Source organism: Lycorma delicatula, chromosome 6 (genome assembly GCF_047948215.1).
Source record: "Lycorma delicatula isolate Av1 chromosome 6, ASM4794821v1, whole genome shotgun sequence".
Taxonomy (NCBI): Eukaryota; Metazoa; Arthropoda; class Insecta; order Hemiptera; family Fulgoridae; genus Lycorma; species Lycorma delicatula.
This window is the reverse complement of record NC_134460.1, coordinates 23,785,665-23,813,422: the sequence shown is the minus strand read 5'-3', so window position 1 is coordinate 23,813,422 and position 27,758 is coordinate 23,785,665. Positions and strand designations below refer to the sequence as shown.

At 31.0% G+C, this 27,758-nt stretch overlaps 1 protein-coding gene across 1 annotated transcript; it reads right to left on the bottom strand.

Annotated features, from left to right (window-relative positions):
* Positions 1 to 87: 87 nt before the first annotated feature.
* LOC142326591 (histone-lysine N-methyltransferase PRDM7-like) lies at positions 88 to 27,758 on the bottom strand. The gene is made up of 6 exons (XM_075369178.1): positions 27,728 to 27,758; positions 26,700 to 26,819; positions 17,529 to 17,605; positions 12,224 to 12,418; positions 6,423 to 6,684; positions 88 to 194 (listed from the first exon to the last, which is right to left on the bottom strand). Exons 1-6 carry the CDS (start codon positions 27,756 to 27,758, stop codon positions 88 to 90), a joined length of 792 nt encoding a protein of 263 aa, XP_075225293.1.

Genomic DNA, 27,758 nt, shown 5'->3' with positions numbered 1-27,758 from the left:
TGGAGTTCCAATGGTGTGGCGAGAACCACGAAATCACACCAATGATTGTTACTTATGTTTGACTGATGTTCAATTTCGACTGGAGTTTCAACTTGAAGAATAAAAACAGTGTCGTCTATCCAATTTGCCATCCGTTTTACGCCCAGTTCCTCTTGGCTCAGACGTACTAGTGCCAATCCTAGCAGAAAATTTACCTGAAATAGACAGTTCCACAGGTGATTTAATGAAGATAACATTGATTAGTACAAACCCGGAGATAGCTGTGCACCAGAGCTTTACTCACAGTTTGATCTAAACGATTTGGTTCGAGACTTACATCTAACCAAATAAAATTCAGAATTACTGGTTTTGAGGCTTAAAGAGAAGAACCTACTAGCAGCTGGCACTTCATTTTCCTGTTTCAGGTTCAGAGAAAAGGATTTTAAACATAAACATAGACGTTTATCTCGATTTAACATTCCGTACGAAGGTACCGATTGGAGACTGTTCATAGATTCCTCCAAAAGAAGCCTCAAAGTTGTTCTTCTTCATAGTAGGAATACATATCCATCAATACCCGTCGAACATTCTGTTCATTTAAAAGAGCATTACGATAATTTGGAATTCGTTTTCAATAAATTAATTTAAATAATCATAATTGGCTTACGTGCGGCAATCTCAAAATAATATCGATGCTCCTAGAACAGCAAGGAGAATACGCAAAGTTTCCTCATTTTTTGTGTAAATAGGATAGCAAACAGAGAAAATCATTGGATAAGGAAATATTGGTCTAATGGAGCTTCAACCGAACCTGGAACCAAAACTTGTGCTCCAAAAAGCTCTCAAAGATCCCAATAAAGTTCTCCTTCCACTTCTGTATATCAAGTTATGCTTTATGAAGCAATTTGTGAAAGCCTTACCAAAAGAAGGCTTAGATGCATTTTAAATAGATGCATTTTTAAATGCATCTATGACAAATTTCCAGTCTTATCAACTGCCAAACTAAAAAAGGATGTCTTTATTGGTCCTGATATTAGAAAACTTCTCAAAGATGGTAATTTTGAGAAACAAATGGAAGTTGCAGAAAAAGAAGCCTGGGGAACCTTTAAAGAAGTAGTAACCAAGTTTCTGGGCAATAAGAAGGATCCAAACTTCAGATTAATCGTTAAGAATATGCTGCAGAAGTACAAAGATTTGGCTGTTCTATGAGTTTGAAGGTTCACTTCCTAAATTCACATGTGGACTATTTTCCTAAAAATCTGGGTGCCTTTAACAAAGAGATGGGTGAGAGATTTCATCAGGACATGAAAGAAATGGAGAAGAGCTATCAAGGAAAATGGACTACTACGATGATGGCAGACTATCGCTGGCTCTTACACCGAGATGAACCCCATAAATAGAGAACACACAACGAAAAGAGCAAAGCAGACTATAAGACATCCAAACTTAGAACATGAATAAAATTTTAAGTAATTTACATACTTCATCATTAAGGATGAGTGAAGACAGGGAGTGGTTTCCAAAGCCATGACGTAACTCATAAAAATTAATTAATTTAAAATCCACTGTAATAGAAATTAGACTTCTTTTGTGGCAATTTTCATTAGAAATTAAGGGGTCAATGTCCCCTCATCTTCCCTTCTCTGCACACCACTCAACTGTTTAGCTACAAGAATGCATAGTATAAGATAAAAAAGTGTACATACTATATTAGTTTATTATTAAAAAAAAAAAAAAAAAATTATATATACAAGGTGCTACCCAAAAGTTCGGGTTATTTGAATTTTGCGCGCGAACAATTGCTGGTACGACTTACTATCGCTAGATGTGGCTAACAGTACTCTTTGTGAATCAGTGTTCCAACAGCTGTGAAGGTGAGAGGCTGCATTGTTGACTTTCGTGCGGTTGTATAACGTTGTGTTTTACTACTTCGGCGAAGTTCTAAGTGGCAGATTTTAAAGACCAAAGAACCTACATCAAATTTTGTTTCATGCTTAAAAAAACTGGTGCAGAAACTCATCGCATGCTTGTGGAAGCATTTGGTGACAATGCTGAGTAAAAGTAAAACTTTTTTGTGGTACAAACGATTCAAAGATGGACGAACGACAGTCGATGACGTTCAGGAAGACCATCAACAAACGCAACACCGGAAAACATCGCGAAAGTGCGAGAGGCTATTGTTGCAGATTGTCGACAAACAATCCATGATATTTGTGCAATCGTACAAATGTCATACTGGTCCGTGCAACGCAACTTGTCGGACAATTTGAACATAAGACGCATTGCTGCAAAATTCGTACAGAGACTGTTGAACAGCGTACAGAAACAAAATCTTGTAGCTGTCTGTAATGAATTGAAGAATTCAGCAAGAGATGACTCTAATTTCATCTCCAACATAACAACCGGTGATGAGACATGGGTGTACGGGTATGACCCTGAACTAAGCAGCAGGCGTCGCAGTGGAAGCGGCCAAAAATAGCACGCCAATTTGTAGCAACGTGAAGTCCATGATAATTGTTTTTTCGACATCAAAGGCATTATCCATAGGGAATTGTTCCTCTTGGTCAAACTGTCAATGGGATGTGCTATTGTGAAGTTTTGAAGCGGTTACGTGAAAGCATTTGGCGCAAACGTTCAGATCTGTGGGGTAACAACAGCTGGGTTCTGCACCATGACAACGCTCCCGCGCACACATCGCTAGCCGTTCGGAATCTCTTGGATTCCAAAAAGACGGTAGTGATTCCCCACCCACCCTATTCGCCCGACCTTGCCCGGTTCGACTTTTTACTCTTTCCGAAAATAAAATTTCAATTGAAACGCCGTTGTTTTAACACATTTGAGGAGATTCAGGAAGAAACGCAGAACGTGCTTCGAACACTTACACCTGCAGACTTCCAGGGATGCATGAAATCATGGGAAAAACGCTGGGATCACTGTATCAATGACCAAGGGGATTACTTTGAAGGAGACAGTGAAAATTATAAGTTATGGTAAGCTATTTTATTTTTATGGTAAAATTCCTCGAACTTTTGGGTAGCATCTCGAATTTTACTGTATAACATTTTTGCAATTTTTCAACTTTTTATAAATTTTGATTTGCGAAAAATCCTGACGTGATAGGAAAAAAATTAAGGTTACTTTCAAATTCAGCGCTAAAAAATAAGAATCAATTATAAAAACTAAAAAAAAAAAACAACCATGGCAGGCTTGTGTAATTTTAATAAGGGCGTTTCATAATGTTCTTCATTATGAACTCGCCTGAACTGCGTCCAAAGAAGACCAACACATTATGCTGTGGCCACCAAGACCTCACACCATGTGATTTCTTTCTCTGGGGTTACGTGAAAGATAAGGTGTTTATCCCACCAATGCCGCACGATATCGCTCAGCTAAAGGATCGCATAATCAATGCAATCAACTATATCGAAAATGACATGTTAGAACGAGTTTGGCAAGAGCTAGACTTTCGTGTTGATGTGTGCCGTGTCACCAGAGAAGCAAATATGGAACATTTATAGATTTTAACGAATACTGTTTGAGTCCCTGCATCACTTCGTACGACTTTCATTTAGGTAAGTGAAATACTTTTTTTGTAGTGAATCTTTGTAACTCCTAAGAACATTATGAAACGCCCTGTATAATCCCTGCTGTGTATAATATGCATGAAAAAGTTATACACTTTTATTTTGCTTTTTTTTCTGTAACTTTTCCTGGGAATATATTATATATATATAATATCAAAGAAACAGTTAATATCATTACCACAACCACCAATATATATGGTTGGAGATCGATACACTGGTTAGTGATTGGTGGTCACTCAGTTGTGAGTTTTACACATGTCTGGGGAGTTACTGTGAGTGATATATTTCATTTCTCTAAGAATTTATTAGATTTTTAATCTGTTATTTGTTATTAAAGTGTTTGAATAAAAACTGTACCAAAATAAGTAATTTTTATAAATTAATAATAATAGTATGGTAAGTAAGATAAAAAATAGCTATATACTTGTAAAATAAAAAAAATATATATAGTCTAATAAAATTAATGTTAGTATGAAGTAACAATAATGAGCTAAAGTAGTTGATAACGGTAAGTATTTTTTTTTCAAAAATTCACAATTATCACAAATTTTAAGAATGTGTTATAAAGGTACTGACTGGGTGTACAAGAAATGGTAGGGATGCACTAAATGTAATAAATACAAATATGCCAGTGGTTGTATCAGGACGCCCTTCAAACCTTTGTATAATTGTACTCAAGGTACTCGGGTGCATTCATATAAATGCATTCTGTATAAAGGTTTTGGTATTAAAAGGAAAAACCCTACTCTAAATAAAAAATAAAGATAGACTGTTTGCATATGGTACTGGCTAAATTGTTCAGAATATTCAATTGTTCAGATATTTTTCAAGCTTTTATGAATTATTTTGCCAACGCTTTTGTGGCAGTGCTTGATAAAACTTATTATTTCTAGTGATTATGCTATCCTATGGGAAAATAATGAAGAGTATAAAAGTACTGTTAATTTAACAATTGAATTCAAACATCAGAAAATTATTTTAAAAGCTATCTGTGTGAAGTAAACTTTCAAATAAATAAATTTATTCAGAGAAGAAAAGAATAAACAAGAGATAATAAAGGATAAGTGTGTGTGTGTGTGTGTTGTAATAACAGATATATTAGATAACAGATTTTGTAAAATAAAGTATTGCAACTTCAGTATGTATATTTTTAATTAAATTGTGAAAGTAAAAGTAAAATTCAACATTGACTTAGATAGACCTCCTTACATACATCTAACAGATTTATCCACAGGATTTTCAAATGTTTTTTTCTGAAACTACATTCTGTTTGAGATTAAACTTATATGTTGTTGAGGTTTTTTAATGTGTGTGATCAAGTCACAAAAAGTCTTGGAGCAAAAAAATGCTCCAAGACTTTCTAATGTTTGCTTAAAAGAATTATGGTAGACTAAGATTCAAGAAAGTTTTGACTATCTGACATTTCCATCCAAGATATTAATGATGAAAGGCTCTTTGGTTCTTCTCCTCAAAGAAAAGTTAGTTTTTTGCAAGCTAGGATCTGGACCTAACCCACCGGGTTGGTCTAGTGGTTAACGCGTCTTCCCAAATCAGCTGATTTGGAAGTCGAGAGTTACAGCGTTCAAGTCCTAGTAAAGCCAGTTATTTTTACACGGATTTGAATACTAGATCGTGGATACCGATGTTCTTTGGTGGTTGGGTTTCAATTAACCACACATCTCAGGAATGGTCAAACTGAGAATGTACAAGACTTCATTTACACTCACACATATCATCCTCATTCATCCTCTGAAGAATTATCTAAACGGTAGTTACCGGAGGCTAAACAAGAAAAAGAAAAGGATCTGGATCTGAAGGGGCATGACTGATATAGTAAATACCTTCAACAATGTCAAAACATATCTGACAAAGATCTTTACATATTTTCCTCCAAGGTCTTCTAGTAGATGCAAAAAATAATGCCTGTAGTAACTAAGCTTCCTGCAGAGATCATATTGATAATTTGAGAATTTTCTCCTCAGTTTCAAATTATGAAAAACAGTTTTTATCTCTAACTGTTAGAATTGATAAATATTGTAAACAAATGTATTCCTGAATACATCAACAAAACAGTTCTTTAATCTCACTGTCAGTATCAGCTATTTTGTAACAAAAAAGAAATCATTTCTTTGCTTTAAACAATAAATTAGGAGTAAGCATCCATAAAATCCTAGTTCCTTTTCTTTCTTTTATTTTAATTTTAAAACTTTCATCAAAATTATAGATTGTCAAATAACATAACATAGAGGTTCTCCCTTAGCAAAGGGATTCAGTTTTATGTGGTTCTTATCCCTGAAGTTTTTATTCTGACAATTGCTATTCTTCTTTGTTTAATATTGAAAATTTTAATTTTGGTTCTGCTGGCATTTGTTTTTTCACTTCTTTAATTAATGCTATCATTCCCAAAATTAGGTTATTCTCTTGTTATTGGTTTTGTTGCTGCCTAATTGCCAGTTGATAAGAGTTGTCTTAAAAGATATTGACAATTAGCACTCAGTAATTTATTTAGTGGTATCAGTTACCCCCCCCCCCCCATAACACAGAACCATCATAGGATTATTGTATGATTTAAACAGAATAAATTACTATCACATCATGATGATGTCTACCTAGCTAGGTCCAACACTATTTACCTGCCGAAGCCCTATTTGCAGCTAACTGCAAATTTAGTCTCATTCACTCAACCATCTATCTATGAGTCACCCAGTAGCTAAGTTTGCAGAGTTATATTCACATAAAGTTAATTCTATTATGCTTTTAACTAAATACTGACAATTACATTGCAATAAAAAGAAAATTACTATATCTACATGAAAATTTTACGAATTAGATTTTAAAATATTAAAACTAGTAACTTACTTTTAATACTTGTCATATCAGGTTTATGGAACAGCTCCTTTGTGATTCCAAGTTTCTCTCCATATTCTTTGCCATACCAAACTAGCAGTTCTTGATGTGGAGGAATGTCTTTAAAAGTACGATAATATATTTTACCTTTATGTTGATAAGCTAACAGATTTAGTTCTTCTTTAAATCGAGCACAGTTGACAAATCTCATCCAGTTACCAATGGCTGGATTACTTCCATCAACCATAAAAATATCTCTATCATTTTTCTTTATCTAAAAAAAAAATATACAATTAATGTAACTCAGTTAAGGACAATTCTTATTACAGAGATCAAAGCATAACAAAGAATAATATTTTAGTAGATGAGCATATAACTTATGATCATCTAATTTACAACTTTTGGACAGGATGAAAAATATGAAAATACCAGCATGTACAATTAACCTATGCTTAAATAAGATTTACCACTTTCTTTGTAAGTAAAAGAAAGTTTATATACATTCATATAAAAAGTATTATATTTAGCCTGTAGTATATTATTCAAAATATTACATTAATTTCTATATCTGACTTTTTTTAAAAAGTACCAGTTTATTTTGACATTCTAAAGAAAATTGCTGGTAATGTAAATAAAAATTTGATAAAACTGAAATTATCCACCAAGAAGAAAACTGGAAAGAGTTATCAAAAAAATAGTCTATAAATATTTTTATCACAGTCTAACTATTCAGCTTTACTATTTTTTTAAGTTTAACTGGTAAAAAAAAACATTTATTTTTTTTAACAATACTTAATATTGCTGTGTTTTTTTCACTATAAATATAAATTTGTGTACCAAGAAGCCTGTAATTTTGCTTCATTAAACTATTTTAATATCCATTCCTTAGCTTACAGGCATTCTTCCTTACACACAATATATTTCAGTATGTTTCAATAGGCATTATACATATTTTGAGTTCTGCAGATTTTCTTTAGTAATCGTACCTTAGTGTGAACATCTTCTGAAATGTTAACTCAAAACAGGCGAAGTAGAATAGAAGTATAAATATTAAAATCTTTGGCAACATTAATTTTTGAATTTATGAATGATTTTCTTTTTCAGTGTTTTACATTTCAGCTAGTGTATGATTATTTTATCACTTTTACTTGCAATAAAATATTTTAAACTATATGTGCATTTTTGGTGGTTTTATTTTTAAGTTAGAAACCATGTATTTATGATGTGGAATAAAGTATATTAGATTTGAACAGTTAATTTTACCAAATGATCAGTTGCAGTAAGACTGATATAACTACTGATTTAACTATTGTTACTATTAAAACAATATTTAAAACTATTGTTTTTGTTTTTGTATCATGATATTGAAGATCTTAGAATATGACTGTAAAACAAGGTCATTAGGAAAATTATAAAAGCAGAGAAAATAGGCTATAGAAATGTGTTGCAGATTCATATGTAAGTTTGATATGAAGGTTCCTAGATTAATCAGAAATAAGGAAACTGTCAAAGATCTCTAAGAAAAGGAACTAAACTTGTGAATTATACATTAAAGCATTCAGGATTAGTTAATATAATAACAGAAGGATGAATAGAAGGTAAAAACTGTAGGGAAATCAAAAGGTGAATAATCTCAGTAGATAATTGAAGATAACAGCTGTGCTATCTACCCTCACAATTTATGTTCAGATTTAATGTTAATGTTAATCATAATACCAAACAGGCTCTTTCTGGTGCTTAACCTTTAATTAGATTTTTATGAATGAGCATCCTGGGAATGTCATTATTTTCACAAGGGTACTGTTTACAATGGGCACTAATGTAGTTTTGATTAATAGCAGTTTGTCTATGTACCAAGTCATTAAAGGCGTTTTAATGGTTTTATGATAGTTTTCAAAGTTTTTTGGGCATTTCTTTTGATATATTTGTGGTAATCAAGAGTTTATGTTATATAATTTTATTCATTCATATTTCTTTACAAGTAAAGTATAGTGTAATGTCAATTTGGAATTCTAATCCACAAGTTTTATTTTTATATTTCATTAATTTTTATCATAATTTTAAACTACCATATTAAAAAAAATAGATAAATCATTGACTAAGAATAAAAAATTATAAATCAAATATTTAATTTCATTCCAAAATATGACCACTGAACAAAACAGTACAATACCCAAACACATGTACCATATGTTTAACTATGAGTAACAGCATACACATTCACTCAAATCAGCTTTAAAATCTGTTAAATCACATGAAAGAACAAATTATGAACTTAAATTCCAAAATGAAGGCTTTTCCTGAGAAAATAAAAATGCTTAAAAATAAAAATTAAGCGTAAACCTAAACTGTCAATGAAGTCATACAACATCTCTCTCTAAATATTTGGGTAAAAATATTCTATCACAACTTATAGTAATGCTTAGAAAAATAAAACCAAAAATTTGAGAAGTAATAATAAAGAGTCAAGTATTGCTTCTTGTGGAGAGACATATATACAGACTTAGTAATTTACTAAATAAACACTTAAATAACTTCTGTAAAGTTGCAGTCAGAGTGAAGTTTGTAAGGGATCAAATAAAGACTTCATTAAATATGATTTTCTATCAGTGCAAGAAAACCTGTTGGTATACACGACACAAGATTTGTTCATATATTATCATTAAATCTTCAAGCAACACATTTGACAACGATTGGTTTTGCAGACTGTTGCCCAGTTCCGCTAAAGATTCTTCTTCGCATAGACGTCAGTAACCTCGTCAGCCTATAGTAAAACTCCTGCATGTCGAAAGTAATTTTTTAGTCAGTGGAGAGACTTCATGCTATGATCTTTCTAATGTAATTATAGCATCCAGAATAGTTATTTGTGTTTCCTTTTTTTATCTAAATCCTGTATCGTTTGTAAAATTAGGTGTTTTTGTAGTGGACTTTTACTGATTTGATCTAAGAGCTGTAAGACTGCTGTTGTTTTCGGTAGTAAGAACATAAACTTCATACACAAAAGATTTTCAATGTGTGGATGAGCCGGACAGTTGTCAATGGACAGAAATACGTTGTCATTTTCGATCTTTAATTCACAATCCCATTTCCATAACCAAGACGTAAATATATCTCTTGCCATCCAAGCTTTCTTGTTACTTCTATACATAACAGGAGGCGATTTCAAGTTTTTAGAACATCGGGTTTTAGCACTTTTCCCTATAAGCATAAGTATTTTTGTCAGTTCAGTCATTTTGTAGCAATTAGTACTGTTAATCTTTCTTTTGATAATTTTACTTCCCAAACACGTTTCGCCTTTAAACCGAAGGGTTCTTTCTGGCATCAGTTAAAAAAAAAGACCAGATTCATCAGCATTATAGATTTTTTCATCCAAATAGCCCTCTTTTAATTTCTGGCCAAATGGTTTCTAGCCTTTTTTCTGACACACTGGTTGAAGCTGCTGCGGCCTCACCGCTTATTCTCCCAGTCACAATATCACTGACGGAACCATTCTATCCAATCTGTTATTTTATGTAGTTTACTGAATTTTTCAGAAAAATTGTTCACCTTAGTTTGCAATATAGGTCGTTAATAGGGATATCACTAGCCCTCTAATATTATAACCATTTTAACAGTGCTTGGTCTATATCATTTGTTGATTGGACTGTAATTTTTTTGATTTCATAGAATTTTTTTAAAAATTTTTCCACCATTCTTTCATATCACCAATATTGTTGAATGACCTACACGTAATTCTTGTTCAATGTCCTTATTAGTTTCACCATTCTCTAACCGCCAGATAATGTGCGCCTTTTCCTCTATCGTGAATGTTTTTTGAGAAGTCATAATTAAATGAATTACACAGAATACATAAAATAAAATACTGTGCCCACATGATATGATATGCTCACAGCAAAAGATTAATAACAACTGAATGTAGCTGCTTCAGTTTACAATAATCTGGTACAGGAAGAAGATAAGAAAAACAAGAACTATAGTACATATGCAGTAAAAAGGGAAAGGTGACTCATTTTAACCATCAAAATATTTCATTGTCAACACTTCTAATGGTGTTTTCAATATTTATAATAAAATGTTTTGTTGGCAATGGTTTGTGTGTAACTCTGTCTTGCTTGTGATTATTTAATGTTAGTGGTAATGCAAATTTAGGTCCTAACGATAAACTTTTAATTACATATTCAGTAATTGGTAATGTTGATAAATTTTGTATCTATTTTTCATTGTATTCAATGAAGTTAGGTTTGCTGTACCTATTTCTTAAGCGGATGAATTTTTAAATATTTTTTTATTTGATAATTCTGAAACTACTTTCACATTTGTATTCTTCCCAAATTATAAAACTATCAAATATTTCTGTAGGTAAACTACTCTTTAAGGTATAGGATATTTCTAAAGAAATAAATATCACTATACATAATAATATATCAGCAAACTATCCTAATAAAAATAATAAGAGTAAGAATTATGTTGCATTACCATATGTCGCAAAAAAAAAGATTAAAAAATTTCTACAAAAGGATTTCGCAATAGCCCATCAAAATTACAACAATCTGAATAGCATTTTTTCTAAATTAAAATCGCTGACAGAAAAATCAACAAGCCAATGTAGTGTACAGCATTTTGTGTAAAGATTGAAACGCATTGTACATTGGCCAAACATCTCAATACCTTAAAAAAAGAATAGAAGCTCATAAATATAAAAAAAAGAAAGAAACAGTGTTCACAAAACTTACAATAGAACATGAATACTTGGTTCAATTTCAACAGCACCAAAATATTAGACAAAAAACAAAATACATATAAAAGGATATTCTAGAAATGATATACATCAAGAAAAATACAAACACTGTCGACAACAGAATCTACACAGCCCTGGATTAAGCAACATATATGTTCATTTAATTTAAAATATCATATTTATATTATAAATTTAGTTTAAAAAAAAAATAATGTTTAATGTTTGTAATTTTTGAGATAAATATGTGCATTGTAAAGGTTTCAAACACAGGAAATATAAGGTTATATAAAGAGATAATTATCTAAAGATAAGGCGAGTCAGGTATGAATTGAGGGATCTATTACAACAAGGGTGGGGATAAAATCATTGTTATTTAGGATGGGTAGACTAGTTAATTTCTTAGTATGTAGAGAATTTTATATGGTGCGTGTCTGAATGTGTATTGTCACTGTTATAGCTTAAAGAATTCTAAATGAAACGCAGTGTATTTAATTTATAAGTTTGTATAGTTGATTGGTTAACCCAAGAAATTAAAACGGGTATAATCTTTACGTAAAATATATCTTTATTATATTTAATTCTATCCAGTCAATGGGAAAACAAAATTAAATAAATTAAATTTAAGTTAATATTCATATATATATAAAGTCCAAGTTTATGGACGTAATAGAAAAGGCATCAAACTAGAAAACTATATCAGTGTTATAACTAATATACTACAGAACAGTCATCACTAGTGAAATTGACAATTCATCACAACCTCTTAGAATTAATTAATAAATTACATTTAAAAATAATAATACTAAGCTCAAATATTTTTGACTTCCGATTACAAGAAAAGAGTTCCACCATTGAATGAATGAGGTAAAATGCTAACAGTCAAAGCTACTTTTAATGTTAATGAAGAAAATCTTTTTATAACTAGATAATGACCTTAGCAATTTAAGGCAATTAAAATTTTTTTAAAGAAAAATAATTCCTTTGTATGAAATTTTTTAACACAGATTTAAAACTCTCTTCACATAACTTATATTCAACTGTGAATGTGTTTTATTTGTTGAAATAAAGAAATTACCTGCCAGCAATATCTGGTATCTTCACGTTTTGTATATACAATTTTTCCTTCATATGGCCCAAATTTGGAGTGTTTTGGTATCACCTTCATTGACCAAACACCAGCTCCTGCATTGTAAATTGAGCTTTGAGCAACACAAAGCATCTTTGGTATTGTTTTTAAAGAACGTAAAAGATCTTTTTTAGTTGTATCCACCTGCAATTTAGCATGTAGTTTACATACAGATTATGAAAACACAAAATTTGTTGAATCCTTTTTTCACATGTAAGAGAAATTATTACTTTAATTAGAGTTTACTACTTTATTTAGAATTTAATTAATCTAATTAAACAAGGTTGTTGTCTCAAAAAAGTAAGCAAATAGAATAGAAATTATTGTTTTCAAATAATCTTGAAAACAAATCTAAATACAAAACTAACAATAAATTCTAAAACTCAAGCAATCTTTTGCCTAAAAATGTTGAGTAAATGATTGATTACAAAAAGTCTAAGGCAAGTCTTGATCATTTTCAAAATTTAATTAAGTAAACTATAATGTTTTGGTATCTTATTAGAAAAAATAATTTTAATAGATATTTTATTCTCCAAGACCACACAGCGTAGTCTTTGCTTAAGTAGCAGATGAAATTTTTTAGGATAGTTATATTTTTATCCCTTTTCTTTAGAGATAATTTATACTGCTATTATTTCTTGCCCTTTGAATCACTATGCTAGTAAGTGCTGATGTATTTAATATTTTTATATGTCATTTGGTACCTTTATTTATGAATTTATTTTATAATGTTATAAAATAGTTTATATTTTGACATGTGTAAGTGCAGTGCATACCCAAATACAGCATACTGTAATAGATAAGGAAATTTAAATCAAGATATACAAAAATTTTTTCAACTCACCCTTTTAATCTTGGGATCATTAAAAATAGAACATTCTTCACACTATTTGTATATATAAACATATGTTTTTAAATTGATAAAGTAAACATTAATTTTAATAATGTATTTTGAGAGATAATATATTGAGTGGGCTATATAAAACTGATCTCACTGTCTGACACAGTATCTTATGACACATACCCTATCAAAAGATGGTATGTTTGCCATGTATGCATAGTTGAAGGTCATTGACTCACTCATAAGCCTTCAGCCATCCCCTCCTGTTCAGTGAGTCTGTAGTATTTGTGCATCACAGTGTTTTCATTGTGGAGGAATATGTTCACACAACTTCAATAAATTTGGTTCATGAAAGGTTTCATGGGACGTATCCTAGAAGTAACGTTCCTATACAAAATCAACAACTCAACATTTAGCGATAAAGAGGCGAATAACCGGTTCTGTTACTAATCTGAAGAGAGTGAAGCAACCAACTGTTTGAACTTTGTCATTGATATAGCAAATCATATTGGAAGGAGTACTCAAAAGTCAACACAATGATTAGCTAATTTCTCAAACAATGATTAGGCCAACAAACAGAAGTTTTTTGAACATCATGTTGGCGTATATTTCATGGTTTACTAAATGAAAGTCTATCATGTGACCATTGTGCATGAATTAAAACAACAGGATAAGGGTAAACTTACTGGCAGTGGCTCTTACAGAATATTAGTGTGAAGGATTCCTTGATCCTTTTGTCCTAATTTCAAAAGATGGAAGCATTGTTCCATTTCCTCAGGCTACATTAATTTTAATCAGAATATGCGACACTGGACCACACAAAACCCAAATGAAAGCCATCAGAAACTACTCCATGATTTAAAAATTGGTGTTTGATGTGCAATTTCTGGAATTCAGATCATTGAACCAATATTCTTTGAGGAGAGTGTTATACCAACATCTACACAAAGAATTTACACGTAACTTGATTTCAAAAGAAGTTTCTTATGGATACTTTCAACAAGACTTGCCACACTTCTGATCAATCTCTCACTCAAATCCATGGAGATTTCACAAAGGGTAGAACATTTAGTAAGGACTTGTGGTCACCTCGATCTCCAGACTTATCCAGTGTGATTTTTACCTCTAGGCCCATCCAAAAGAGATAGTCTACAAGAACAACCCTTGGACATTGGAAGAGTTGAAAGACAACATATGAAAAGAGATTGCAAGGACTCCATTTGGAGAATTGCAGAAAGTTTTTCTGAACATGATTTGCTGCACTGAACTTTGTATAGCGGCTGGTAGAGAGTATTTTGAACAGAGACTTTAAAATTGTATTGCAACATTGTAAACATTTCTTTTTTCAAAAGTACTGTAATTGAGAATCAATAAATGTATGTAAATGTAAGAGATTTATTATTAATTTTTGCTTTTCATTTTAAAATTTTTATTTCCTGAGGCTGGTTTTATTTGGTCACACTCTGTATAAATATATATATATATTTATTATTATTTTAATACAGCTTTTTTGTTCCTTTACAGATCTAACCTCTTCAAGATAGAATAATTATCTTCTTCAAACCCAACATCTCACCATTACATCCTGTTCATCAATTCTCTTGTCAACCTACTTCTACCACTTTGCTTATGCCTCTCTCCCATCATCCACCAAAAACATCAATCATGAAGGAGAAGAAAATCATTGGATGATTTCCTCCTCCAATGCCTTTTCAAGCCTCTTAGTGATCACTCAGTCAATGACCATCTGCCATTGAATCTTAGCGACTTAGATGTTCTATTTCCTTACAGAAATGTATAACACAAAAGAGAATATAATTTAGCTAGGTTACTAATCAAATCCATTAGCTCTTCTTGTTAGACTCAATATTGATTTTTGCAAGAAAATTGCAATGTTACTTATTCTGAATCACTTTCTGATTCAATGACCATGTTCACAACTGCATGCCAGCATCAGAACACCTCCTGGTTGATAGATCCTGGTTATGAACAAAGTTGTTCTTAAAACTACAGAACTTGCTAGGAAAGCATTTTCAATCAATATTATCTATCAATTCACTTTAGACAACAACTACTATTCTTTATATCCATCATCTGGACTAAATAAATATTCAGAAATCTCTTTGGTCATTAAATTTTAAACTTCTGTTTGTATGTCAGTTAAACATAATTCACTGGAAACTAGAGATCCTGTATAATATTTAACAACATATACCACTGCAAATCAAAAATTGGTGAGTTGTCTATCATTTACTTTAACTCCTCTATTGCAGAGCTGTTTCTAAGGCTGTAATTAACATTGTGATATTAAACCATCCTGCTTAATACCTGTTTTTCTCACATGAATTTGTGAATTTTGTTCTTTTGTCACCATTGTTTACAAACACTGCTGAATCTCTCTCTCTCTCTCTCTCCCTATATATATATATATATATATATATATATATATATATATATATAGGGAGATATATATATCACTGTTTAATATTAAAATATTCTACGTATCAGCAGGATGAATACTGAAAGCTTTTTTAAAATCTGTAAATGCCACACAGAGACATGTGGTACCAATAACTCTACTAATCATGCCCCTAAAAATATTAATACGATTAATGGTACTGAATTCAGAGTGTAACCTTGCTGTACTGAATACTGAATGAGCCTAATCCAAAGTTAAGAACTTAATTTAAGTGATTTCTGTTTAATTATAACTGAAGAGAAACTGAGAAGAATTGAACTGATTTTATTGTTTTTCCCAAATTTTGTGTATTTTTAAATTTCAAATTTTTTAATGTGTTAGAATTTAACTTTTGTGTGCTATGTGTAAAATTTGCATGTTGTAGCAAAATCTTTGTATTTATGTCCTGTTTTTATGAGATGATTTCCAAAATTTTGATAATGTGAGCTCAAGTATGTTTTCCTTGTCTATAGGAGAATGTGTGTGCATTTAGTCTGTCCTGTGTAGTATGTAGCCACAGTCACTAAAGTTTAATCTATGCACTTCTGGGATGTCTCATTTTTCAATATGTTCTGTTAGTGTTCTATACTATCTTGTTTTTTTTTATTTTATCTTGAAAGCAGCACAAAATCTTTCCTGAAAATACTAACAGTTTTTTCTTTTAATAATGTTAATGTATGTCAGTATTATATATTTTTATAATTAGTTGTACTTTTAATTTTTTTTTTTATATAGCATGTTAGTAGTAAAGATTATAATTTTTGTCAGTCAACAACTACAAAAATAAATTAATACAATAAAACACATGGTATCTACCAGATAAATAATTGTTATATAAAATATAAAACAAAGTCAAAAACCGAGGTTGTATCTCAGAAATAAATTATGAAGGTTGTATAAAATACAACAGCTGGAGACCAAATGACCCAGCAGAAGTAGATAATTATTGGAAGTACAAACCAAAATTAAATTTATTGTATAGTGAACAGCTCCTTTGTTTAAGACAAAATCATTCTTTTTTATATTTTAGACAACTTTTTGTTAGTAACAGCCAAAAACCATTGAGGTCAATTATAATCATAGAATAATACACTGTAATTCAAAAAATGGAACAATGAAAGATGTTTATAGCTTGTACCATTTTACACACATTAGTACTTGATTAAAGCCCTTCTTTCAACTCATGAATAGTTTGACTTTTGTAACTCATAAAATCCTTTTACTGATTAAAATTGTTCAAATTTAAAAAAAATACATTTAATTAAAACTTAAAATTCATATTTTATTATTAAAATACAATGGCAGTAAAAAAAAAACTGAATTTACAAACAGACATATGAAAAAAAGATTACTGATAAATTTTCCTGCATAAATTCAATATTTATTTTTTATAAATGTGGGACATGAAATTAAAATCCCCATATTCATCTTGTATTGTATGCATTATTTATTCCACCTACATATTAAAAGGTAAATTGGAATTCTCTTAATTAAAAAATAAATTAGATTAAATATCTTATTCAATTTAAACGGCGATAAAAAAAAATGCACCTTAAAACCACATATTCCAATTTTCATTTGATAATACTCTATAATGATATAATCTTATAGCCACATTTATTTCAAATTTAGATAGATAAGATTTTTACTGCATACTATTTAATATTTGTAAATAATTCAATAATTTTCTTTTAAAACCAAGTAATGTAAATATATACAAAAACCAATCATATTTTTACTTTTTGCATGTAATTACTGAATTTTTCTTAAACATATCATTTTTGAGGTCAGATGTACTAAAGTAACAAGAAATTCATAAATTCTTATCAAACTTGAAACTTAAGAAAAGAAATGCTTAATTCATATATCATACTATCTAGAATTAGTATAACTGATCCAAGGATTAGTAAGAATCAAACCCATTAAAAAGATTAATAGAATGATGTATATATTACCTCAGTATCCTTAATGTGTTTAAGTGGTCCATGTATCTCACAATCTCCAACCCACTGTCTGTCACATTCATCACAAACTAGAAAATACAGCAAAATTATATATGTTTTGGATAAATAGCATTTCTAAATTTTACTTTAATAACAGGAATTTTTAACGCTTTTGATTTTTTTGACATGAAACTATCAAAAGTAGGTGATTTTCTGCAAGTAGCAGTTTTCTAAAAAATTGAAACAATTTTGGAATCATAACATCTAGTAGAACCTGTTACACGTCTACATTCGCTTTGGGGCGAATGTATTCCTATACATCATTAAAAAAAAAAAAACTTATATCAGTTGAACTGCTGAAACATTATTTTCAATATTCTTCAAATGAAAAAAATTACCTAATGAATAAAACTGTATGCTTTGATCTTTAGTTTAATTAAATTACCTGGCTAATTATTAGGACTGCAAGTCGATTAATAAGGCCTCTCAAACTCACCTTTCTACTTTACTTTCAATCTGTTATCAGAGTCTAATCTAAATAAATGAAAGAAATTATGTGTTACTATATTAAGTAACACATAACATATAATTAAGTAGCACATCGTCTGTTTAACAGATAGGCTCCTCACTAGTTGATCCTGCCAGTTAACTCTTTAAATATCTTGGAATATTCTTTGATAAAAGAAATGAATATGGATTTCCTATTGAATTATCTATGAGATACTACTCAAGGCTGAATATCTCATAGATAATTCAGTAGGAAGGAGTCTACAAGCTGTTTACTGACAGTGAGATTGTGGATACGTTTGATGATTCAGTCTATGGGATTGAAACAGAAAACAAAATAAAACCAAACTATTTTTCTAAAATAAGTGATATGTATAAGAAATATAAAAAGTGATAAGCAATTTAAATTAAGAACAATTAAATAATGTTGCCTATATGACGATTACTGCCAACATTACAACCATTTTTTTAAATCTCATACACTACAAGGTGGATTTTGTATACTTTATTACTAACATATTTTTTTAATACAATATAAATGTAAGCTATTGGTTGGGTAAGAAAATATTTTAGTAAAAATTGTCATATATAATATAATAATATTTTTTCAGTCTCCCCAAATACAGAATTAGAGAACACTCTTTCTTACCTTTACTTTTTTATATTTATCAAAACATTTTCAGGCCCAAGCCCATCTTCAGTGATATTTTTTACTTTAATAAATTCTTCTTTGTTTACATTTTGCACATTAATGTTAGCTTTTTAATTTTATTTTGTGAAAATTGTTTGTTAATAAAATTTAAAACATATTAAAAATTTCAGAACAAATTTTTCATTCTCCTGACTGAACAAATGTTCAGTCAGGAGAATGAAAAAGTATGTAAAATATTTTAAAATGATTACTGTAAAGGGATGTAAAATATTGTAATAGGAACAATACAACAAGCCAGGAGGATATCAGGTTTCTTCCAATTATGAAGAAAGAAGACTTCTGTCTGAAGTTTATTTTAGACATGTTAAAATACATATTTTGGAAACTTTAAGACACAAACAAGGGGAAATAACAATGGATAAACAGATACTATTCTTCTGCAGTGTATAGCTTAAGTAAATGTGTAGTTAATACAACTTGTTATACTACAACTAGCTATGACAGTAGATTGTAGCTGCTCTCCAGAGAGTTAACAATTAAAAATGAGCTATAATGAATTGTAGAGGCAGCTGCTGAATCCATATATATATGAATTGGCAGTTGAGTATCATAGCAGTATAAATTATTATCAACATTAATAAAAGTCACACTTCAATGTGTTTTTGTTTCTTGTAATATATGAGCACTTTCATAGGGATTACTATTTCATTAGATATTATAAAAAAATGTATGTTAAAAAATTAAAATACAAAAGAAATTTATTTCATCTTCAAGGTCAGTTAATTAAATGGCAATTAAATGAATACTAAAAAATCATTTATAACAATTTTATAATGCTATTATTATTAGATATCATATGTTAATAATTTTATATTAAGTAAATTTTATCATTTGTTTAACCATCTTTAAAATTTAATTGTTCATTTATAATGTTATTTATATTTTAATTTTTGTTATTATTTTTTAATATGTGGATTTTTTCAAGAGATTGAATTTTAAATTTATAACTATTTATTTCTGAAAAATTCATGTATTGTAAATTAATGAATTTATGCATATTACCTTTTATATGGTTTGCATTATTATATTTTTATTTACCATACTTAAAAAAAGCTTACTAAAAGCTTGTAAATATTTTTTGAATATTTTTTTTCAATGTTCTGCTTGGTCATGTCTTTATAAAATTGTGTTACAATTATCACTACCACAATTCATCTTATATACACCTGATTTATTGTAAATATTTTTATAATCTATTTTTATTTTTTTGAGGTTTTAGGGAAGTCCACGCTACTTTTTCTGTTTATCCTCTGAAATCACTGTAAGGTATTATTTCAGAAGATGATATATATGAATTATATGAAGTATAGTCTTGTACAGTCTCAGGTCGACCATTCCTGATATGTGTGGTTAATTGAAACCCAACAACCAAAGATCACCAGTATCCATGATCTAGTATTTAAATCCTTATAAAAATATCTGCTTTTACAGGATTTGAACCTTAGAACTCAACTTCAAAATCAGCTGATTTGCGATGATGAATTTACCACTAGACTAACCCGGTGGGTTAGATTTTTGGCGCATTGACTACTACAATCATTAGCTCCTTTCCATATAAAAAAAAGAAAAAAAGAAAGAAACATTTTCTTTCTTCTTTCTTTTTGGGTGTGAGAGAATTATTTTCATTCTTTTCACACCCAGATAAAAACAATTGTGACATAGTCAGAAGACTTATCTTGTCACAACAAATCATCTAAAAAAAGACTTGTGGAAAGATATAAAAACTCTAAATAAACACAAGATGACAAGGGTGCACCGGGCCCTTGCCACTTAAGTCACTTAAAACTAATACATTAAAAAACACAAAATCCATTTTTAAGGAAATGTTTTCGCAATGTATCAAAACTAAATTAAAACATTAAACCAATAATTAAGTCAAAAGAATATAAGAACCAACTTCTTAAAATCTATCAACTAGGTTTACCCTTACAACATCCTTTCCTTCTTCTTTTTTCCATCTTCCTGGAGGCCACTATGTCTAAATCCTGGGTGTCAGAGGTCTTGGAGATAGATTCTTCTGATCCTCTGCAGTAAATCATGGAGGATCTCCAGCTGCTTGTATCAGATGATACTGATACTGATAGTGCGGTGAAGTCCTGGTGGGTGCAATGCTCAATGCTGACAGATTTGGTTATTTTGCAGAAAAGAGGCTCTGAGAGCAGAGGCCTCTGCCGTTAAGAGACAAAAAGTGCATAATATCCCAGATAACAGAAGAATTAATGGAGATCTGGCAGGAATGGTGAGACCGAGCCACTAAAGGTCAGTGGACCCATTGCCTTATAAGGACTTGGTGTAGGAGGACCCATGGCTCGCTGAGATAAAGCTTAACACAGTTCCTAGTGAGTTATGGCGGTTTCAGTGTGTATCTGCATAAATACGACTTGGACCACATGGATCGCTGCCCTGACTATGATGAGGAAGAGATTCCTGCCCACGTGCATTTCTTTTGCCTGCGTTTTGATGAAGGATGTAGGGAGATGTTAAATGTGTTAGGCTTGGAAGAGATGTTCCATCCAGAAGACATGCAAAGGGAATGCTAAAAGGGAGTTAAGGAATGGAAAGTGGTTGAGAACTATGTTAAGAAGGTGATGGATAAGCTACGTATTTATGAAGAGTCTCTCCAGGAAATGAGACATCAGAGTATGCTGGGGGAGGAGAGGCTCATGGTTTAGGGGACCCCCGAGCGCGTGGGGGTTGCCTCTGCGCAATGAGGCAGTGGACATTCTGCATTTTGGTGCCTGATGACACTCCCCTTTACCAGACGTAATGCTCTCTATGAGCGGTACGCTTCCTGGGACAAACAGGAATGGGAGGATCGGTGAAGTAGGAGTTTTAGTCAGTAGGATGTAGGCACACATAGGCACTTAACAACATCTAGCTGAACCTGTCCGAGTCTGACACTCCCCCACTTGTGGGAGTACGTAAATGGTATTTCTCCAACTCATCAGAAAAATAAAAAGGTTAAGGAGTGATAAAAAAACGTGCAGGTAAATTATTTTTTGTTTCCTGTAAAACAGTTTATAGCAAATGGGGCAAGAATGAGACCTGTCTGGTATATTGGACTGAGAGAGAAAAGATAAAAGTAAAATGATTAAGTTAAACTTAATTATGTAAGAATCAGAAATAAATAACACTGAAACATGATACTGGATACTGAGACCAACTGAAAGTGAAAGTAAAATAAACAAAAAATCAGCTCTGTTTTGTTTTGGTTGTAAATAAATATATTAGTAATCCAAAAATAATTTAATTTAGTCTTGCTTCTTTTAAAATCCCTTTGTTTTAGACAATAACTGCACAGATAGAAAGCCAACACTTAGTACTTAACACCAACATAGAAGAAATTACCAAAATCACATGAAAATATTATAAAGAATCAATAATAATTAAGCGATTGTGCTTTTTGGTTTCGCCAATTGGAGCCGGGGACAGGAGGTTTGACCGTGATATGTTTTGCCGACAGGAATCTGTGAGTGCGAACAAGGAGTGCTCATCCCTCTTCCCAGTTGAGAGGGAAGAGAGAGAGTGGGCAGCCGCCGTGAGCTTAGGTCTGGGGAAGTCTTGCCCTGCTCAGCGAGTGGGAGTCACTTCGGCCCTTGGTAGGGATTGTCCTATGGGTAAGGATATCGGAGCCCTTACTACTACGTAAAAGCATTGGGATGTCAGTATCGTGGGTCAGGCCGTGCCTCACTCCCCGGCCCAGTTTAAATTTGTGGAGAAGGCTGACTGGGGGATCCCAGGCAAGATCAATGATCCAGGGCATGCCCAATCATCTCTCCGCCCGCATATAACGACATATTGATTGTCGAGATCATACTTCAAATTAAATTAAACTTCAAATTCCACAACTTCCGTGCAGATGGTCCATGTAAAAACCCACATCTTGAAGTGCCTCTGTCTTTGCAAATGAAGAGGAGGAAGAGTGTTGGGTTCAGCGGTAAGGAAGATTGCAGAGTTCGGGAAGAAAAGGATTGCTCCAGGTTTTGACTGAAGAGCATCTGATCAATTCAGAAATATTTAGTGATGAAAAGAAAAGAAGGAGACTTCTCAAAGATTAGTCCTTTTGTGATAGCTCGAAGCATCACGGAAGTTGTTGGAGAGTCTGTAAAAGAGAGAAGGAAAACTAATGTTGGATTATTTGTTGAAACAATCGTTATTTCTGAAAATATTGCCATCATGGACATCGAAGTCTCACCAGATGGAACGTTAAACACCTCAAAAAGAATTGTTGTGTGCAGGGATTTATTAAACTCCACAGAGGAGGAATTCGTCGAGGAACTTCATAATCAAGGATTTGAAGCATGTCGATGACTAAACGCACAACGCAACAAAGAAATTAAACACCCCGCGTTGCATGTATTAACTTTCAACAGACCGAAGTGTCCAAAGAAAATAAAGTATGGATTCCATAGATTTAACAGTGATGACATTTAACAATTATTAATGACCCTATTAGTCTATTTATCCCAACTCCATTGTGGTGCTTTGGATGACAGAGATTCAGATACACAGTCACAAGGTGTACTAAGAAGCAGATTTGTATGTGACGAGCCGTTACACTCTGATTATTCATGCAGGGATCTACCTGTCTGCGTCAGTTGTTGTGGGTACCATTCATCGAGATCACTGAATTACCAAATCTATAAGCAAGAAGTGCTGTTCAAGAGTCAAGACAGTACGAAAAGTCAGCTACTATGAAGCTAGAAAAATTGTACTCAGCAGAACACCAAGAACTGTGTCCTGTGCACACTTTGCTGCAGCTTCTGCAATTCCCTATAAACCAGAAGGTGTAGTCTTGTAACTGACACCAGCTCTAGCTTATGGTTAATTATTAGTTACCATTAATGAAAAATTGAAGAGTCAACCATCTAGAGAAAGTAGTCCTAAACCAGAGCTAAAGAAACAAGATACCTACAAATGAAAGATTATGACACAACCTAGGAATGAGCTTTTGACCAATCAAAAGGTGAAGGAAACAAGTTAAACTGCTGAAGAATTCTGAACAATATGTACTAATGATAAAAGTTCAAAAACAGAAAATCCCCCAAAGAAATTGAGAAGCCTTATGTGAAGTTAGTAGAGAAAGAATACTTTAAACAACCGACAATGGACCTCCAAAAACTCAGAGGTCTTTAAGAGAGGTGAGTACTTCATCTACCCCACAAGCTTTAGTGGGGAGTTATATCAAGTCTCAATTCTGATGCACTGCTGACCGCACTATCAGAGCCAGATCATCTGATACCAGCAGCTGGAGATCCTCTATGATTTACTGCGGAGGATCAGAAAAATCTATCTCCAAGACCTATGACACCCAGGAGTTAGAGTTAGACATAGAGGCCTTCAGGAAGGTGGAAAAAAAAGAAAGAAAGGATGGCATAAGGGTAAACCTAAGTGATAAATTTTAAGAAGTTAGTTCTTACATGATTTTGACTTTTAATTTAGTTTTGATACTTTATGAAAACATTTCTTTAGAAATGTACATTTAGTTAAGTACATCATCTTTGACCAACTCTCTTATTTGAGGACCAACAAATATTCCTTCTTTAATTTTTCCTTTACTTACATTCGGAAAATTCTGCCTGATGTACAAAAAACCAGGACTATCCTTCATTGCTTTTACAAAATTTTTCATTAGTCCTAACTTGATATGGAAAGGGGGTAAAAATATTTTTTTAGGTTCAACTAAGTGCTCATGAATAATATTTTTCCCATTTGGAGGTTAGTTGTCTTGTTTCTTCCATTCTTTGGTAACATAATGTTTATCCCTAGCTTGGCTGTCCCATTCGCAAAGAAAGGACATGTACTTAGTATAGCCTAACTGCATGCCTAACAAAATAGCTGTAACTTTCAAATCACTATATATGTTCCAGCTATGTTTTTTATCATTTATTTTTTCAAGAACATCTTTCATCACATCATATGTCTCTTTAAAATTAATACATATGTTTCTTTTAAATTAATTAATAGTGATTGGTATCAAAGGATATTTGTTAACATTGTGTAGTAGAACTACTTTTAAACTATACTTGGACGAATCTATGAAAAGGCGCCAGTCTTCAGGTTTATGAACTTGTCCTAAATGCAAAATAAGTTCATCAATATTTGTGCAATAAACCAAATTATTTTCATCAATAAATTACTGAGAAAATTCTTTTTGTCGGCTTCAAAAGCCTGAAATTTTTGTATTTTTTAGATGTAAATTACAACCTTGCAGTCTTGATCCTAACAGTTCTCCTTGATTTTTTGATAAATTTAAATCCCTAACCAAGTCATTTAATTCACCTAGTGACTGTTTTAATTTTTGGTCTAGTATTGTTTATTTATAGCTTACAAATTATGTTAAAAATGAGCTAAAAAAATAAAATATAAGAGCTGAAAATGCTAACTATAAATTGAAAAATGAAAATATCCTTTAATTAAAATTTAAAAATTTTTCAAAAATGGTGGGTGATAGCAAGATTCTCAGTTTATATTAGTTTTCAACATCAAAAAACAGATTAAAAACACTTGTCGCATGTAAGGAAACAAATCAATATAATTGTAACAAACTTTTATACAGGCATGAGCAAGCAGAACACTGAAAAAAAGATTCAAAGAACGTTTTCAAACTTTTAAGTATGGTAAATAAAAATATAATAATGCAAACCATATAAAAGGTAATAAGCATAAATTCACTAATTTAGAAGACATGGATTTATTAGAAATAAATAGTAATAATGTTATAAATTAACAATTAAATTTTAAAGATAATGGATGGTTTAAACAAATGATAAAATTTACTTAATATAAAATTATTAACATAAGATTATCTAATAATAATATTAATAGCAATATAAAATTGTTATCAATGATTTTTCAGTATTCATTTAAGTTAATTGCCATTTAATTAACTGACCTTGAAGATGAAACAAATTTCTTTTGTATTTTGTATTTCTTTAAGTAACATGTCAAGTAAAAGTTTTCTTCTGAAATTCTGGTTAACCTGTTCTCACAAAAAATGTCAATCACTTCCTGTGACATTTTTGTGTATATTGTAGACTTAATAATTTTCTTTTTAAAGGGATTATACTGGTAATTATTCAAGATTGTGGTAATGAAATTAAAACAAAATTTTGAAAAACACTAAAATTTGCACACAGTATATACATGACTTAAAAACATTTAACATACATTACTTAAAAACATGTTTATAGTCTTGGTGACACCAAGTCTATAAACATTAAATAAAAGAACAGTACACCCATTGAACAGTATTTTTTTTTCTTGGTGTAATATATGCCTATATGCAATTTGTTATTTTTTTTAAATTATTCTGTTTAAGTCAATAATAGATTAACATAATCATGTCTGATGATGCCAACTTCTTCCTCAAACATATCATTTGATGCAAATAAAGAAGCAGCAAGTTTTAAAACAAGTTATTCATAAAATTTTGAATCTATTTAAGCAATTTGAAAAATATAAAACAATTAATGCTAAAAAGTGTAGATGAAATTTTATGAAATTAATTTTTATTAACGACGCTATTAAAAATTTGATTAGAATCAACTGCAAATCTAGGTTAAATTTTAACTATGTAAAACTAATTTAACTAGTTAAGCTTAAAATTAATAAAAAAACTCACTGCATAAACAGACAAAAATGTTAACATTTGATTTTGTAGAATTCATTTGTTCATACAAAGTAAAATTGTTTACTGTGGACAGTAAGTCACTGGCCAATGAAGCACTGTTCAGATTAATGGAAAATAGTGGTAAATGAACAAATTACTGGTTTGTGACAAATAGTGTAAAGCAGCAAATTAATGTACCCCTTTCTGTTATGAAACATTTTATGCACTGCCTCAACTCAGTAGGGGAGGCATCAAATCAGTAAAGTTCAGTTTAAGGCATCAAATCTTGATAAAGAAAAATTACTAAAAAGAAGCTGAAATAATATAATATTACTGAGCTTGATGTACTCACATATGAAATCGTCTTGATTTATGTCTTCAGGTTCTGAATAATTAACCATTGGTATGTTTCTTTTAGGGTATCGCCTGCTACTCAGTGCAGTATCCTCCTCCTGAACTTCACAGCTAGTAACTTGTTTGAAAAAAAAAACATTCACGTTTAATCTAATATAATGTTAATTTTATTTCATGTTAATATTAACTCATTGACTATTTGGATAAGTTATAAAAATTTAACGGAGAAGCAGTTTTTTGCTTGTTTTTATCAGTTTAAGTTGTTATCAATTTTCATATTATTTTTTATTAATAATGTTTGCTGTACGGTTTGACTGTAGATTTTTTTAATAACTTTAAAGTCTGAGTTATCGATCTTGGTGAGAGGTTTTCTACACCCAAATCTGCATGACATTTCATTCAGTATAACACACAATTCTATGAATATTATGTTAAATAAATATGAAAAACGACTTCATTATAGAACTTAAAATTATTTTCTAATATGAAATAAATAGTTATAAAAACCAGTATTAGATTTCAAAAATATGTAGTATACAAATAAAGTTTTAAAAGTAGTAAAATTAAAAATTAATATGTAATAATTACATTGAAGAGAAAAACTGTCTTGTTAAGACCACAACAAAAAGTTGCAAGCAACCTAAAATGAGACACCAGTTACTTCTAAAATGACAGTTATCAAATATAAGAAGAATTTTGTGCCAGGCTTATTAGGGAAAATATGAAGTATTGTTTTCTTCTCTGAGTTGCATATATACTGTTGTGTACTGAAAAATTCAACTTGCTGAAATGTAATTAATATTCAGACCTATAGGTAACAACTTCACTCTATTCACCACAGAAATTGGTTTTATAAAAACCATCAGTACTGCCACAGAAAGTAGTAGAACTTATACCTCAGTTATTTTACATATCTAGACTGTGACAGATAAGGCAGATCTATTTGACAAAGCAGCAAATTGTTGTACTCCTTTGATGGGAAAAATATATTATATATACTATTATACTAGTAGGTAAGGAACTAACAGAAACTACTGTAGAAATAGAATAAAAACAT

Coding starts and splice junctions, on each gene's coding strand:
- LOC142326591 (XM_075369178.1), bottom strand. CDS start 27,758: ATGTTTTTATTCTATTTCTACAGTAGTTTCT. Junction 26,820..27,727: donor CTATTTCTACAGTAGTTTCT/GTTAGTTCCTTA, acceptor TTTTCAAACAAG/TTACTAGCTGTGAAGTTCAG. Junction 195..6,422: donor TGATATGACAAGTATTAAAA/GTAAGTTACTAG, acceptor TGTCTATTTCAG/GTAAATTTTCTGCTAGGATT.